The sequence below is a fragment of the Aedes albopictus genome, chromosome 2 (genome assembly GCF_035046485.1).
Source record: "Aedes albopictus strain Foshan chromosome 2, AalbF5, whole genome shotgun sequence".
Classification (NCBI taxonomy): Eukaryota; Metazoa; Arthropoda; class Insecta; order Diptera; family Culicidae; genus Aedes; species Aedes albopictus.
This window is the reverse complement of record NC_085137.1, coordinates 216,223,930-216,241,911: the sequence shown is the minus strand read 5'-3', so window position 1 is coordinate 216,241,911 and position 17,982 is coordinate 216,223,930. Positions and strand designations below refer to the sequence as shown.

At 39.4% G+C, this 17,982-nt stretch overlaps 1 protein-coding gene across 3 annotated transcripts in view; it reads left to right on the top strand.

Annotated features, from left to right (window-relative positions):
- LOC109433126 (adventurous-gliding motility protein Z) overlaps positions 1-17,982 on the top strand; it is a 36,861-nt gene that overhangs the window by 11,033 nt on the left and 7,846 nt on the right. For all 3 annotated transcript variants that reach the window (XM_029855143.2, XM_019709519.3, XM_019709521.3), the window contains exons 2-4: positions 4,933-5,039; positions 13,976-14,195; positions 14,967-15,194. In XM_029855143.2, coding sequence (XP_029711003.2) covers positions 4,954-5,039; positions 13,976-14,195; positions 14,967-15,194 — 534 coding nt within the window. In that variant the 5' untranslated portion in view covers positions 4,933-4,953. The remainder of the gene's footprint in view (positions 1-4,932; positions 5,040-13,975; positions 14,196-14,966; positions 15,195-17,982) is intronic.

Below are 17,982 nucleotides of genomic sequence, written 5' to 3'. Positions count from 1 at the left end.
ATACAGACTTCAGGCTATTGTTTCTGACTCAGTCATTCGAAATCATGAAATTGATATGTCGCACGACATGTTTTGGATGAAAACCAGAAGTGTCCCCAATGAGGCCCCCGCAGAACCTGTCACTGTGATCCAAATGGGTCAACTAATTCAAATCTGATTATCGCAGTTGTGATTTATTGTTCACAATGAAAATTCAGCTGAAAATCGATGGTTCAAACACAATAACACACGAAATAATCATTTTTAGCCTTTTCGGCACCCTGCCTGACCCCAGTACAATCCGGAATATCTCCGAAATGGTTCCAGATATTGCATGGCCACTTGGGTGTAATAAACTTGCAACAATTTATGATCGATTGAGGGCGACTTCAAAAAAAAAATGGATGAAAATTGACGAAATGCCAGCGTTTTGAAAATGAGATGTTGGGGGTCGGATAAGTGAAGGTTAACATAACATGTCATGTTATAAGCTTGTCTATCATAAAAGGCAAAATAACAAAAATCATAACAAGAAAAAGTTCCTGGAAGGCCAGTTAAATAACACGTTTTGTTAGTTTCAATAACAACTTATTAATAGCGAATTTGTAAAATATATTTCAGTATAAAATTTTGAAATATAAAAATTATTAATAACAATTTAAAAACAAAATTATTTACAATATCTAAATCATAACAAAGTAAGTTGTAATGCACTCAGTCTTCATAAATACGAAAACGTTAATAAAAGTGCGCGATTGTATCAAATCCAGTTGATGTCTTCGGCGCACTATTTCTTTGATTTATGCTGAATAAGTGCTCTGAACACACCGAGTTCATTTGGGCCAGCCAAGGGCTGAAAGTCTCTTTAATAAAGACAAATCAATCAACCGAGTTGATTTGGCGCAATCCGGCACTTTTATTTACGTTTTTGCACTCTTGAAAACTCGTGCGATAGTCCAATGGTGAACTAAATGAACTATATGGTAAAAATCTTATGAGTTTCCTAAGTTTTTTTTTAGTTTATATGATTACGACCCAATTACAAATCAATACGATCGGTATATTAGATGTGAGGTGAAGGGTTGTTTTCTGTTGTAATTTCTGACACGCGAAAATCTTTTTCTATCTTTATCTGTCAGGGATCATGCACTGCATAGTGGAAAAAATCGACCCAAAAAACGGATCTTTTAATGCCGCTGGTTTCGGTACGTTAACTTTTCGTAACTCGCGTGGTTGGCCACCACCTTCAGCACCACGATAATCAGAGTGTCTGAAAGCTCATGTATACATGAATGAGACAGTGTGCCATGCGCTGGTTTGAAATGCGTTTCAGAAAAATTTGTGAGATTTGAGATCATAGCATGCTCATGAAAATTCTAGTGTATGTGCCTCAATGAGACGTCTCGTGAGACTCGTCTCATTGAGATGTTCGCCAGTTAAGAAGAATTACAACGATATTATTTCAAAGACCCAGATTGGATCTTGTGAACCTGATCCCTTCCAAGAATTGAGGCAGAAATACAGAGATCAATAATTATCTGGGGATTGATTCCGTTTATTCGCGTGTGGTAATGGCGGCGTTGGGTACAAGCGATTCGGATTTTTACGTTTCTTAGGGGAAAATCGTAGCGGTTCGGTTATCCTCCTGACCCCTTCGTCAACTGTTCGGTGAAGCCAACCAGCTGCTATCCGCATCAAACGTCAAAATCGTAAGCGCTGCCATTACGGCTCGCGAATAAGTGGATATAAAGGGGCCAAGTTATCAAATTATATTGGATTTATTAGAAACCTACAACCCCCATCAAAGCCTACAGCCTACAGCCCCCACCAAAGCTCTCCATCTTCACACTACACGTTTAACGTGCCTATGTGGATCATAGTATTGACCACAGCAATCATTTACATCTTTTTTTATAACATTTATTTTTTGACCCCGCTGGGGGCGGTGGTGGGGGAAGACGCCTTGGCCAGGATTGTTCCTCTTATCAGCATTCCAGATGTAAAATAATCTCCGACTGAATTCCACCCCAGAAAGTCAACCTAATCCCAGCTGAACATCATCTGGAAATGTAATCCCTGTGAAGGGTTCGAGAGTGCATCAAACCGGTGCGATATTGGGGCTATACCAAGTTGTACCTGGAGCTTGTCTCATTGAGATGTCTCATTGAGACTCGCAATGCTAATGTGATGTGCACCAACATCACGAGTCTCAAGCTCAGGGGATTTTTATGTACTCCCAGCCAACTTTTCTCAATCTCATATTGAGATTTGTGCGTACATATACTCTGACGATAATGCTGAGTTCAAATAGCGATATTTTTTCAACGTGTTGTATAAAATACAATACAGCGCGATCGCTCGAGGGCATGGGAAGTGGTCCATTTCGCCCCATTTTGCCATATTTTCATACAAGAGGAGCATCAAAATGTACTGTTTAACAAAATGTACGGAACGCTGTTAACAATGCAATGTAAATCTCGAATGATGAAGTTTTGATTCCAAAACTTGTATTGTTGTAGTGCTCTTGATTATCAAATATTTATAGACTCTCATAATAACTAAACTAGCCCTGCAGCAAAACATATTATAGAAATGTTATTTTATGGAAGTAAAGCTATCAACATATGCTATCAGTTTTTTCTCCTCTACTCAAAATATTCTAATAACTCAACATATAGCGATATCTTTTGACTATATTATGCCGAAGGAACACATCATCATGGCAGCATCTCAGGAAAGTCCTAAATAGAACTGAAAATTGTCTTCCTACAGGAATCCCTACAGGGATACCTCTAGGAATTTCTACAGGGATTCTTAAGGGATTCCTCTAGCTAGCAATTCCTCCACTAATTCTTCTAGAGAATCATTCAGAGATTCCACCAGGGATTTTTCCAGGGTTTCTGGAGATTTCACCAGGTCTTCCACCAGGGAATCCTACAGGGATTCCTGCTACAACTCCTTCGGGGATTCCACCAGGAAATCCAGTGGAGATTCCTCCAAGAATTCTTGTGGGGATTCTTCCCGGAATTCCTACGGAGATTCCTCACGAAATTCGCCCAACGATTCTTCCCGGAATTTCCCCAGGGATTCGTTCCGGAATATCTTCCAGGCATTCATTCTTCCGCGAAGTCTTCCAGAAATTCCACCAGAGATTTATTCAGGAATTCCACCAGGGATTCCTCCAGGAGTTCTTACACGAATTCGGCCAAGGATTCCACCAGGGATTCGTCCAGGGATTCCTAAAGGAATTCTTGCAGGGATTCCTACTGCAATTCCTTTTGGGATTCCTCCAGGGGTTCGTCCAGGAATGCCAGTGAGGATTCCTTCAGGAATTGCGGGGAATTCGGGGATTATTTCTGAAATTCCTACGGAGATTCGTTATGGAATTCTTTTGGGGATTTCTCCCGGAATCCCTCCGGGGATTCCTCCCGGAATTCGTTTGGGGTGTACTCTTGGAATTCGTCCTGAGGTTTCCTCCCAGAGTTCCTTCAGGTATTCGTCCCGGAAAATTATCCGGGGATTCCTTCCGAAAATCCTCCGGCGATTCCTTCCGGAATTCCTTCGGGGAATCCTTCCGGAATTCCTCCGGGGATTCCATCCGAAATTTCTTCCGGAATCCCTCCTTCTGAAATCCCTCCTTCCGAAATCCCTCCTTTCGAAATCCCTCCTTCCGGAATTCGTCCGGCGATTCCTCCCGGAATTCCTCCAGGTGTTTGTCCCGGAATTTCTCCGGGGATTCCTTCCGGAATTTCATACAGAATTCCTCCAGGGATTCCTCTCGGAGTTCCCAACGAATTTCTCCGGGAATTCCTTCATGAATTCCTTTATAAATTCCTCCAGTAAGTCCTCTGAGGATTTTCTCAGGAATTCCTCCGGAGATTCGTTTAGGAATTCCTTTGGGAATTCCTAATGGATTTTCTTTTTTTCAGGGATTCTTCCAGAGTTTCCTACATGTATTCCTCCGGGGATTCTTACAGGAGTTCCTCCAGGATTACTGCAGGAAACCTGCAGGAATTTCTCCAGGGATTTTTTTTTCGGAAACTCTTCCACCATGGATTCCTTCGGGAATTTCTCCAGAAATTCCTCGAGGGATTCCTCCAGTAACTACTCCAGGGATATATCGAGGTATTTCTCCAGAAATTCCTCCAGGAATTCCACCAGGACGCTTCCGAAAATTCCTCCAGAAAACTCTCCACGCATTCTTCCAGGGGTGTTCTTAAGATTTGCTAGGAATTCCTTCACGGAATTTTCAAGTAATTCCTCCGGGTATTACTTCAGTAAGAAATCCCTGGACAAACTCCTGTAGAAATTCCTGAAGGCATTTTTGAGTAATAATCATCTTGTATCTATGATAGATGTCATATGAATTCAATAGTCCAAAAACCTTACCCTTAGTTCACAGACAAACAGACGTAATTCTTAGAGGAAATTCATCAAAATTTTTACCCGGTGTCTTTTTCATGAGCACACTGCCACCTGTTGGTATAACCACGCGAATCACCTGTAATTTTCGTTTGCATCATTCAGCAACGTTTACACTTGCAAACGTCAAAGCGATCGAACACTAGCGCCTCTGGTGGAACAATCGCGGAAATCAAATGAAATTCGAATTCATCGTTAAATGCATGTGCCAAGTCGTTTCGAAAAGTATTACGTCCGTTTGTCTGTGCATAGCTTTTTTTTACATTTTTAAGGAAAACCTTTCCTTCGGAGGGGAAGTTAAGTTGTGAGTCCTGAGATCAACTAAACTCGGGCTAAAAATCTCGTTAATAAATATATAAAAAAAACTATTTCCCTTAACTTTTTTCTCAACTTTTGTAACTCTAGTTATGATTAAACGATTAAACTGTGATAGCGACAAAGTTAGGCTTGGATGTCTATTTTCTGTAAATGATCGATTTTGTTTTCTTAAAATGGATTATTCTCTAAAACTGCGGACCTTCTTTTTTTCAGTATTGACTTAGTTCGATAATCATGGGAATCCTAAGGAACTCGTTCGTATTACTGGCGCTTTGTGTAATGTCGGCACAAGTATTCGCACAGCAAAAAGTGGATGTCACGTAAGTATTACTAGGTAGAAACCGTTTACTCACAGAAGGCAATAATGATTTATTACTTATATACCGTCGTTGGTAGTGACAAAATGGGTCAGAGGGGTGAGAATGGGTCAAAACATTTTCTGAAATATCTTATCAAATATTGCAAATACCAAATCAAAATTTTTATGATGTCATCCTCATAGTTGCCAGCAGTTTCTGTCAAAAAATTAGGTTTCCAGAGCAATTAGTTATTTTTTGATAAATCACCGAAAAAAGCTTGAAAATAAGGTCATTTTTAATGCCACTTTGAAGGCTCGATGAAGCATACCACTTTTAGGTGGATTGATACTTTTAAGAATCTCAAACTCATAGCCACAGACAAACAGATGTAACACCTTAAACGATTTTCATGGAAATCCATCGCCCAGTTCACACTACCATCACCTGATGAAAAATTGCACGAATCACTGTGTTGTGCAATATCGTCAACAGAAGGCGCTAGTGTGAAACGTCAAACGCATAGAAAAACAATGCGTGCGCCTCTGGTTGTGAAAGCCACAACCATGAAAATTTAACATGACTGTTTAATGCGTGGTCGATGGAAATATCGCAAGTGATACGTCTGTTTGTCTGTGTCATAGCCATCACATAATATATTACAGTGGTTTTTCGATTTTATCACGGTCAAAAAAAATTTTGCCGTGAATTTAGCGAAACCGTGAATTTGGCGAAATGAAAAATAAATGTGAATTTTATACTAAAAATCGAAAAGCTACAACAGTTTTAGTAATCTGTCAATGATTGTATTGCTCAGGCGCTCTCCGTAAACTACGTAGACTCATTTTGGGTAATCTTAGACGCCCTTCCCCCTCGTAGTCGTTCATCCATACAAAATTTCTAAAAATTTGTGTGGACCGTAGGCTTTGGCCAGATACCTAAATGTTTTTTTTCTGAAATAGGATATGCACATATTCTGGACATCATTATAATTTTATTTTATAAAATTCCAGAAGACTTAAGTGCAAATTAAAATAAAATATCGACCATTTATGAAAGTTATTTATAGGTACATACAATACATAACAGCTAGTCGAGGGGTCGAGATATACATATCTACAAACAAAAACCCTCAAATTCGCTTTGAGGCATTAAAACTTACGAACGGATGAACCGATTAGCAAAATTTCTGCACACTATGATCCGTCTTCAGGGTGGCTGTGTTTTAATGTAGGAAAAGTTATGAAAATCACCTGACAAAGTATTAAAAATGTAAAATTACTGATTTTTATTAGCCGAGAAGAAATTCAGCACGATCAAAATAAAATCAATCTACAGTGAGGTCATGAGGTGCTGCAATAACCTCAACAGTTGACCAACCACCACAGCTTGGCAAGACAAAGTTTGCCGGCACAGCTAGTATTCAATAAAATGTACAATTGACTTGGAATAGAATTATTTTGCTTTTTGTTTTATATTTGCTATGAAATAAAGAATCCACTTACAACCTTTACATTCAAAGAAAGCTATTCGTGCTTTAATCTCATAATCAAGACTACCCCAGACTGTGGATAGCCCTAAAAGTCAGTTGCGCAATTACATTTTTATGTTCTGTGCTATTTAATGTCGATTTCACAAAGTGATAGAAAAGGCGTGATAAAAACGAAACGAAAACCGTGATAAATTCGAGAGTGAATTTGGCGAGTAGTGAATAAAATGACTAGTGATAAAACCGAAACGCCACTGTATTGGTATACAGTATCCGTGACCAGAACTTTATTAACTTGCTTTGTTGACAATGTCGAATAAATTCGGTTTCGGAATGGGTCAATTTTCATACACTTGTAGTTTTAAGTAAATTTACTGAGAAGGAGAATTTGTTTCAGTTGGTGCATTACGCCAAGAAAAAGAAGAAGTTTAATATCTACGATTTCATATATATGCTGCATATGGTGACCCTGATGGTAGTTGATGAGTGTATTGAAGGATCCAAACCAAGCCAGCATTATCTTTCATATTCTGTTTGTTTTTTTTTATTCTTCAATGCACGTGTTGACCTTAACATCGTAAACACATCCCGGAGCAGCAACGTTCTTAATTAAGTGTGAAACATTTCCCGAAAAGATGTTTTAATTACAAATACAAAAATCCTCGCCACCATAATTAAATTTACTGAGCCGTTCCATCTGATCATCTCGTGTGGTTTATGTTTGTTCGAATGATGGAGTCGATCCGACCCATTTCCCGCAGAAGATCGTGATGGCAATGAACTCATTAAACGTTGTTTGAGAAGGAAAAAAAAATGTGCAGTGGCAGCTTCTGGCCGTGGAGACAAGGATCTAATTGGTCATAATTGATGCGATGTTCAACTGAGCCCAGCAGTCGATCCCACTGGAATATGTATGTTGGCGGTTGAAAAGTCACACATTTCCCTTTAACTGCTAAGCGATGATGTCACATGTTGAACCCTTTTATTGTCTACCAACAAGTTGTACGTTTGTTCATGGTTTCAGCAGTTCCTAGGATTAGTTTATTAGTGCTGTGGCACCGTTTGTGATGCTTTCCTGGTTAAAGTACTCAACTTTTTGAGCATATGCTCATAGCTCATACAGCTTGACTGTTCCACATGGAGTTTTAAGGAATTATTATTTTTAAAGAGGAATAATATCACAGTTTTGGAATCCTTCAAAGGAAATATCTAATTGCAAATCATTAACATGTTTTCCCTTCGAGAAATCATATGGCATAAGATAAGAATTACAGGGGATAGACAAAATGATCGGGACAGGCAAAATTTTCACTTTCCAAAAAATGTTCAACTAGCTGTAACTTTTCGAAAAGTGCATCAAATATTCTCAAATTTTTATTGTAAGTTCTTCAACTAGTTGTGTATCAGTGGACAAAATTTGGCAAAGATCGGACAATTCTTCACGAAGTTATAAAGATTTTTGAAAAAGATAAAATTATCCGATAGCCAACTTTGAGCTGTTATATCTCCGGATTCAATGAACCGATTGCAATGAAATTTTGACCATTCATGACTTATATAATAAACTCTGGAAAACATTTAACTTGACTTGAAATTTTTAACAAGCGAAAAAGTTATAGCGGTTTTATTTTTTTCACGATTTTTTAGTAAATTGGTCTATTTTTAATATGCATCCCATTACTTTTTCAATTTATTGGCGGTTATGTTGTTACTTTCCTTCAAAACGCATTTATATATAAGTCAATTAGAGGGGAACTAAATGAACTATAATTTGCATCTTGAATTTTGAAACGATGTTGATGTTTTGGATAATTTGGTGTTTTATTAGAAAAATAATCTAATCGTAATAATTTTCTTCCGCGTTAAGAATATTAAGTTAAGTCAATGGTTTTTCATAGCTCATTATATAAGTCATAAATGATCAAAATTTCATTACATTCGGTTCATTGAATCCCGAGATATAACAGCTCAAAGTTGGCTATCGGATAATTTTACCTTTTTAAAAAATCTTTATAACTTCGTGAAGAATTGTCCGATCTTTTCAAAATTTTGTCCACTGATACACAGCTAGTTGAAGAACTTACAGTAAAAATTTGAAAATATTTGGTGCACTTTTCGAAAAGTTACAGCTAATTGAACATTTTTTGAAAAGTGAAAATTTTGCCTGTCCCGATCATTTTGTCTATCCCCTGTATGTCTTGTGCATGTCGGTATAGTAACAATTTAGCGCTAGTTACACGATTGTTGATACTTTTCTTTTATAGCGGTAGTAGTCAAGTGTTATGCTTGGCAATGCGCTAGTTGCTGCGCTTACATGTTTGGAATGGAACTCTCAAGTGGAAGCACGTTTTTCGAAAATAATGGCTCTCGCTTTCCATATTTTGCGGAGGCAACTTCGACGGTGATGGTCGTTCTTGGTATAAATAGTTATTCTGAATGACCGTTTGTTGAAAAAAAAAAACAAAAACAGATTATTTACTGGCCTATTTTTTACTGGTGGCTGAGATAGAAATCAAAATAGTAAGGGGATTCACTAAACAGATTTAATTGCTGCGTAAGCCATGATTTTCTGTTTATTTGAAATGTTTCATGAAATTGCGAATGAAATAATCATAGATTGCCTTGGTGATCGCGACGTTTAATCAGAATAAACTTCAATAAGCGGTTTACGCTGTTAAGTGAATCCCCCTAGTGATTTTTATGATGTTTAATAAAAAATAGCTTGTTCTAGTTCTGTTGGTAATAAATCAATAAGTATTTGTGTAATAATTATTATTGATTAATACATTATTTGTAATTTTTTTGTTTTTTTGCTTGTTGCCGTGACTTAAAATACCACATTTCAAAGAGTTTAATGGCCGCACTTAATTTAATTCTATTTATATGATGCCACCTGGTGATCAATACTCCTGTAGTATGGTTAATTGATATCGTACACGAGGTAAATAATGCACCTTAATGTCTCTCGATTGGCTCAGATCTCATATGTCAAGTGTATTCCGATAGTGTGGATCATCAGTACTGTATGAATCCACCGACATTAACACTATACACTGATAAAATTGCAAACTTTAAGTATATAAAGCTCTTCTTTATACAATTTGAAATCTTGAGTTATCAAACATGAATTTTATTATTGCTGAATGCTAATAAGTATGTTTGTCTTCTTTATTAATTATAAGGAACGACAAATTGCAAAAATAAGTAGTTTCACGCATAAAAATTATACGGAAAATCGTCTCAGTATAAGAATCCGTCAAGATCGAATCCGTACTATAGGAAACTTGACTGTACACGGCGACCACTCCTAAATAACACATGCTAAAAAGTTATTTTAAAATTAGCAAGATTCATAGAAATCTGATTCAAAATGGAGCAGCTTAAAAAATGAGTAAATCGCATTTTCAGCGCTAGCGTTCCTACCTCATGCTTCCACGGGTCAAGCAATGACAAAGTCCGCTAATCAAGAGTTGTGTGCTTAGCTAGTAGTCCTTCTGACTTCAGCTAGATTGAGGAGGTAGCGTCTGTTCACCGAGGAGGTGCGGCTCAAACAGCGTCTGTTCTGGCATCCAGCGACTGAGTATGAAATACTCCTCCACCGGAAGCTATACCTAAGGCGGCAGCCCCACCACGGTGGATAGGGAACCTTAGGCCAACAACCTACTGTTTCTGAAACCCAAAAAAACGTTACAGAAACCGGAAATGAAAGATAACGAACTGATTCAAAGGGAACGACTTTTAGCGCGAAACAATGGACAAGAATTGGAACTTGGAATGTATTAACCCTAGCCCAGCAGGGTAAACTGGCACAATTAGTCAATGAGGCATGCCGTATGAAGCTTGAAATCCTAGAACTGAGCGAAGTCCGTTGGCCGAAGTTTGGAGAACACAGATTGGCGTCTGGTCAAATTCTGCTATACTCTGGTCTACGAGGTGAACATGCTCCTCGCCACCGTGAAGTTGGTTTCTTGCTCAGCGCCCACGCCCACGCTGGCGCTGCGCTCATGAAGTGGGAACCTATTAAAGAGAGGTTAATTGAAGCCAGATTCAGAACACGGGTTCGAAACCTTACCATGGTCCAATGTTACGCGCCAACCGATGCTGCCGAATTGCAAGATAAAGAGAACTTTTACAGTCAACTGAATGCTGTCATGGACAAGCTTCCGAAAGGTGATATCAAGATCCTCATGGGCGACTTCAACGCGAAGGTTGGCTCCGACAACTCGGACTATGAACACGTCATGGGACGCCATGGTCTCGGAGAAATGAGTGAAGACGTAGAGCTGTTTGCAGTGTTTTGTGGCAACAATGACATGGTGATTGGGGGATCGCTCTTACCTCATCGATCAGTGCACAAAGTGACATGGGTTTCCCATGATGGCGTCACGGAAAATCAAATCGACCACATCTGCATCAGCCAACAATGGAGACGGAGCCTTCTTGATGTGCGGAACAAACGTAGTGCCGACATTGCGTCCGATCATCATCTCCTAATCGGCGAGATCCGACTGGGCATTGCCAGCATCCTGCGACAGGAGGAGAAAATCGGGCGCCGGTTCAACACACGCCAACTGGAAGACGCTGCGGTGAAAAATGTCCTTCGCCGAGGAGCTAGACAATCGTGCTGCGAATATCCCAGAAGGTGGAAGCGTAGAAGATCAATGGAGCGCCATCAAGAACGCCTTCATCGCCTCCGGCGAGAACAATTTGGGTGAGCTGCGTACCTGGAGAAAGCAGTGGATCACAGATGAATCCTGGAGGAAGATAGAGGAGCGAAGGAACGCCAAAGCCACGACAGAGCGAGCGAAAAAACGAGGGGCCAAAACCGTAGTCCGTTAGCGCTATTCGGCTCTCGAGAAGGAAGTGAAACGCTCATGTAGATGGGACAAAAGAGCGTGGGTGGACTCTTTAGCCGACGAAGGCGAGAAAGCCGCAAACACCGGCGACATCAATCCCTCGACGATGTTTAACGTCGCCTTAGTGAGACCAAGATGAAAGCTACGGTCACAGACAAACAGAAGTAACACTCTTATCATTCTCATCGTACACCGATTTAACGACCAATTTAAAAATTTGATAGTTGGCCAACTGCCCACCCGTGGCGCTCGCATCGGTTTTGTTCGAGTTTGACGTTTGCTCACTACCGCCATCTAGTTTATAGTTGGCCAAACTCAGTCTTTTTTAGCATTGGGCGAATGTTTCCGTGACTACGTTTTGAATCGAATAATGTTCGGAGTGTTACGTCTGTTTGTCTGTGCTACGGTGCCTGTGAAAGACACGTCTGGACAGTTACTGACCGACCCGGCTGACCAGTTGGAACGCTGGTTCGACCACTTTGGGAACCTTTTTCAAGTGTCGGCCACGCCATCAACACCTCAGCAGAATCCGCCAAGGGTTCGACGCATTACCCGTGTCAACGCCGAAACTCCATCAGTGCAGGAGATAGAAACAGCCATCTGTAGCATGAAATGGAACAGGGTCCCAGGGGTCGATCGCATATCAGCTGAGATGCTCAAAGCTGACCCCGTAGTATCCGTACGACTACTGCATCAATTATTCTGCAACATATGGGAAAGCGCGACATTTCCGGCCGACTGGATGCAAGGCGTCTTAGTAAAGGTACCCAAACAGGGTGACTTGACTGTATGCGATAATTGGCGGGGCATCATGTTACTGTGTATCGTTCTCAAAGTCCTCTGCAAACTGATCCTTAACCGGAGAAGATTGACGCAACTTTCGTGCCGGACGATCCTGTGTGGACCATATTGTCACGCTCCGTATCATGCTGGAGCAAATCAATGAATTCCAAGAGTCTCTCTACCTGATGTTCATTGATTACGAAAATGCTTTCGACCGTCTCAATCACGGAAACATGTGGTGCAAGGGTCTCCCTGAGAAAATCAGCAACCTCATTGAAGCACAGTACAGGGCATTTTCGTGCAGAGTACCTAGTGCACAACGGTAGTTTGTCCGATCCCATTCGGGTCGATGCTGGAGTGAGGCAAGGATGTATACTGTCACCGCTACTGTTCCTCATCGTAATCGACGAGATCCTGGTTGGTGCCAAATCGTGGATTGCTGTTGCAACCCATTAGCATGGAGCACCCAAATGACTTCGAAATGGCTGATGACGTTGCTCTCCTAGCTCAACGGCGCTCTGATATGCTGAGCAAGCTCGATGATCTTGCCAATCGCTCCTCAGCGTCAACAAGCCCAAATCGTTGGATGTAAACACGGTCAACCCTTCCAGCTTTATGGCAGCTGGGCAATGAGTGGAGAATTTTGAAAGCTTCCAATATCTTGGTAGCCAAACGGCGGCCGATGGCGGAACCAAGATCGACATAGGTACACGGATCAAGAAGGCGAGGGCTGCTTTTGCGAGTTTAAGAAATGTATGTAAAACAACCAGATTAGTCGACGCATCAAAATCTGAATTTTCAACTCGAACGTGAAATCTGTGCTGCTATACGCCAGTGAAACCTGGTGTGTATCAGTGGAGAACACTCAACGGCTGCAGGTCTTCATCAATAGATGCCTGCGGTATATAATTTGTGCATGGTGGCCTCACAATTGGATCTCCAACGTGGAGCTCCATCGTCGATGTCATCAAAAGCAGATAGCGACAGAAATTCGGGAGCGAAAGTGGAGGTGGGTCGGCCACACTCTACGCAGGGGCGGAAACGAAATCTGCAAGCAAGCGTTAGATTGGAACCCATCAGGACATCGCAGCAGAGGCAGACCCAGAGGTTCATGGCGGCGCAGCCTCAACAACGAAATCAAGCAAGTCGACAGAAATTGGACCTGGCCACAGGTCAAGGCGATGGCTGGCAATCGCCCAGTATGGAAATCTTTCAATTCGGCCCTCTGCACCACCATGCCCAGGACTGAAAGTAAGTAATGGACAACTCCAATGGATTGTGATTGTCCATTCAGAAAGGAAATGAAAAGACCAGCTCCCAAATAATTACGATGATGCAAAAAGATTGAAATTCAATTATTGAACCAATAACTCCTAAGTCCTGAATTATGGTAATGCAAAGTCAATAGCTCCATGTTTTTTTATCCTATCGGTACTGCACGTTACAAAACCCTGTTGGCATAAGAAGTGTTAAAGAACTTATTCTAGGCTTCTTTCAAGAGATTTTCTTGAATTTGTTTTTCAAGAGCTGCTTCTGAGATTCATCGACTCGCCAAAGAGTTTCTCCTGGGGTTTCTTCAGGAGTTCCAGCAGCACTTTGTTTTGGTATTTGTGCGTAAGGAACTTTAGGTGGAAATAATCTTTGAAATTTCTAAAACCACAATGGTGAGGGGTCTTGAGTTCAAAATAAAAAAAAACGATTACGTGGCTTATAGACAGCCCTTGGAAGTGACAAAAACGTTTAAAGAACCCACAATGTTTTTTTTTTGTATTGGGTTCATCAAATTTCCAATACTTTTTTTTCATAGATTTTCTCATGCATGATTTTTTCAGTAATCAGGAAATCCGGGATGCCATTCTATCGCTGGTACACTCGTACAATCTTCTGGACAACAAACTGGAACGACACGAGCAGCGAGAGCGGTCACTAGGTGAACAAGTCAAAAAGGGTTTGATTACGCTGCAAAAGAATCAACGGATATTCGAACCACTGAAGGGCACTATCACAAGACTGGAGGAACGAGTCAGTAGCATCGAGACGGCCCTCCTCAACGTAAGTGTTCTGCCTGCCTGCCTGCCTGCGTGCGGCTACTCTCCAGTCTAGGAGAACACACATAAGGAGTGTATCGAATGGTAGCTAGCAATGTTCAAGACGTTCTATCTCGAAGTTGAATGGGTTTAAACATTCTGCATGAAATGTAGCATCGTAATCATCTCCCAGCGTTTCCATTACCGTTTGCCAATAAAATCAAATCAATTGCAAGAAAAAATCGGTTAAGTACACATACATAACATGTCACTTACTAGCGATTTTAAAAATGCTCAACTTCAAGAGTTTTTTTTCAGGACCTTAATTCTCCACCTTAAACTTCTTCAAAGGATGTAAAATTCCATTCTCTACTAAAGCTACATAATCTATATCTCCCAGAGCCAAGGTCTGAAAGTTTCTATAAATAAGATAATAAGAATATCACATTTTCAGTATATTTACAAACATCTCATATTAAAAATCAAATTTTTAACTTTAAATTTTGTTAATAGAAAAAACTTTTTTAAGGTTTTCAATTCGGTTTAAAAGGGTCTTGTTGTTCAATTAATGTCAAAAGGGTCACTTGTTCAAAATCTGTACAGCCATTTCATTCTTCAAAAATATATTTAGCTTGTCCCATAAAAAAATACCTATATGTCGAAGCAGTTATATTGAAGGCTGTGTGCGAACACTTGCTAACTATATTTCGATACACTCCTTATGCGTGCCACTTGAAGCTACAGATTTATCTTCCTTGAACGAAGTGCTGCTAATGTAAACCCTTCTACTCTACAGCAAGATGAAAAGAACACGATGCAACAGTTGAAGCTGAGCGAAACTCTGGAGGGCGTGCTTCGCTGGCTAAGTGACAGTGCGCACGCGCTCGAGGCGAGGGCCCATGTGGAATCGAGACCGGACGAGGACACGGAGGGCATCGGCGGCAAGATCGAAGAGCTTACCGAAAGTATTAGAGAGCTGCGTCGGGAGATGGCCGAGCTCAAGTCGGATAGAGATTCCATCGAGGTTGGTATGTTCTAACAAATGAAATTGTGTAGCAGTTACTTTGTACTCACTTTGCTTTAGAGAGTGGTGTTGACCAAATGCTTGCGTTGAAGAAACGTTGGTTTTTATATGGTACAATTTTCTCTGAATGATTACACGTTATAACGTGACAACATATCTCAATAATGGGGACGCATGGTAGCTTGCTGTTATTTAAAAACACCTAATTATGGAAACCATACTCTGGAGATATTCAAAATGTTCCATAGGATTTTGGATGGTTTGTGAAAATTCCTAGGTATGAAAAGTTTCACAGAAGCTGGTCAGGAGGATTAAGATCATTTTCATATCCGGCTTGTAATACGAGCGTTTTTGCAACGAGGATCAGAAGGCCGGCTTCAGAGGCACGTTATCCTCCATTAGGGACAATTGTGCACTGCAATTTTTTCACAAGTTTCTTTATTTTTTTTCAAGAATTCCTTCGGGAAATTCAATTTTCTCCTGAGTGTAGAATTAGCTTAAGTTACAATACACATAGGGTATTGTACCATTTGGGCAGGTGTACCTATTTTGGGCGCATGTCGCTATAACTAAGTCAATTTAAAACCGATTGATTTGAATTTTTGTACAGAGTTAGATACTGTACGTGCCTAACTCTGGACAAAATTTCAAATTAATCGGTTTGAAATTGACTCAGTTATAGCGGCAAGTGCCCAAAATAGGTACACCTGCCCAAATGGTACAAGACCCTAAATAAAAACATAACAAAAATCTCTCCATGGAATTCTTTATAAATTCTTCCAGGGAAACCTGGAAAAAATTCTCCAGTTTTCTTTATATAATTTCAGAAAGTACTTCTGCAAAAATCTGAAAGAATTTGTAGAACCATCTCCACAGGAATGTGAGGAGATATTTCGTGAACGTATTTATAGAAGAATCCCTGCAAGGATGGAAGAATGTCTGGAATAACACTTAAACGCCTGTTAAATTTCCTTGAAAAATCTCATGAGAAATTTTCAAAAGAATTTCTGTAGAAGTTTTTAGGCATTATTTCTGAAGAAATTTCAGAATTTCTTGGCAAATCCGAGTAAAAATTTCTAAAAGTATATTTGGTTTAAATCATGAAGAAATATCTGGGAACTTCTGAAGAAATCCCTGTATGAATTTCTTAATGAACTTCTGGGGAAATACCTGCCGCAATCGCTGAAAAACATGAATGGATTTCTGAAAGTATTCCTGAAGACATTCCTGTGGGCATTTTCAATTGAATCCTTAGAGAAATACCTGAGTAATTCTCTAAAGGTGTTCGCGAAAAAATATATCTGTACGCATTACTGAAGATTGATTGGCAGATTGTTTGAAAGTTTCTTTGCTGGAGCAATTTCTCGAAGAAATACTGGAGTAACCACTAGAGATATAGGGAACATTCACAAATTACGTCCGATGGAGGAGGGGCGGGGCTTTATAAAAGTGTGATAGTGCTTGTATTGGGTATAGAAAAATAGCTTGACAGAGGGGGAGGCGGTCCAGAAATCCCAAAAAATCGTACGTAATAAACGAATCTTCCCATATCTAAAGACATCCCTTGAAAATTTTTTGAAGGAACCCCTGGGGAGTTTTCTAGAAAAAAAACCCTTTAAGTAATTTGTGGCCGAGTTTTTGGTAGATTCCAGATTCCATAGATTGATAGAAAAAATCTGAAGAAATTATTGAAGATATGTTTGAAGGTAGTCATGCAGCCATTCCATAGAAAAACGATATAGTGCATCTCCGATTGTCGTGAAACTTGGTGGGCTTGTAGTTCTTCGGAAATAATTAGACCTGTATTTTTTTTATTTCGTCGTTAGGGTGACAAATTTTCATATAGGGTGGTCCAAACAATCAAGATTTTTCAAAACTATTTTTTTTTAAAAACGTAACTTTTGAACAATTTGACCGATTTTAAACTTCTTTTTTTTTGTTTGATAGCTATTGAATTGTAGTTTTCAGGAAAAATACGTTAAAGAGGCTAAAATGTAAAGAGTACTATAAAATATGCAAATATATTAGTTTTTTCACGTTTTTATGGTCTTGGGACCAAAGAGGTACTCTGGTTTTATATTTGTATCAGAAAATTCAGGAAATTTGGCGTAACATATCAAAAAATCAGATATGTATGTTGTTTTGTTTTTGAGATATGATTTTTTGAATATAGAGAGTCATATATTTTAGTACTAGCTACTCTAAAATTGCTTGAAATTGCAAATTCTCATAAAACTATGCATTGCTTTTTAAAGTGAATCCTGGTGTTTTTGGTATCCATAATATTATAAGGAATCAAAACATAATCAAATTTAAAAAATTGTCTTGTATGGGAAAATTTGACCTTTTATTTAAAAAAAATATATATATCAAAAACTAAAAAAACATACATCTCTGATTTTTTGATATGTTACGCCAAATTTCCTGAATTTTCTGATAAAAATATAAAACCAGAGTACCTCTTTGGACCGAGACCATGAAAACGTGAAAAAACTAATATATTTGCATATTTTATAGTACTCTTTACATTTTAGCCCCGTTAACGTATTTTTCCTGAAAACTACAATTCAATAGCTTTCAAACAAAAAAAAGTTTAAAATCGGTCAACTGGTTCAAAAGTTACGTTTTTTTGAAAATTTTTAGTTTTGAAAAACCTTAATTTTTTGGACCACCCTATATGAAAATTGGTCGCCCTAATAACGAAATAAAAAAATACGGGTCTAATTATTTCCGAAGAACTACAAGCCCACCAAGTTTCCCGACAATCGGAGATGCACTATATCGTTTT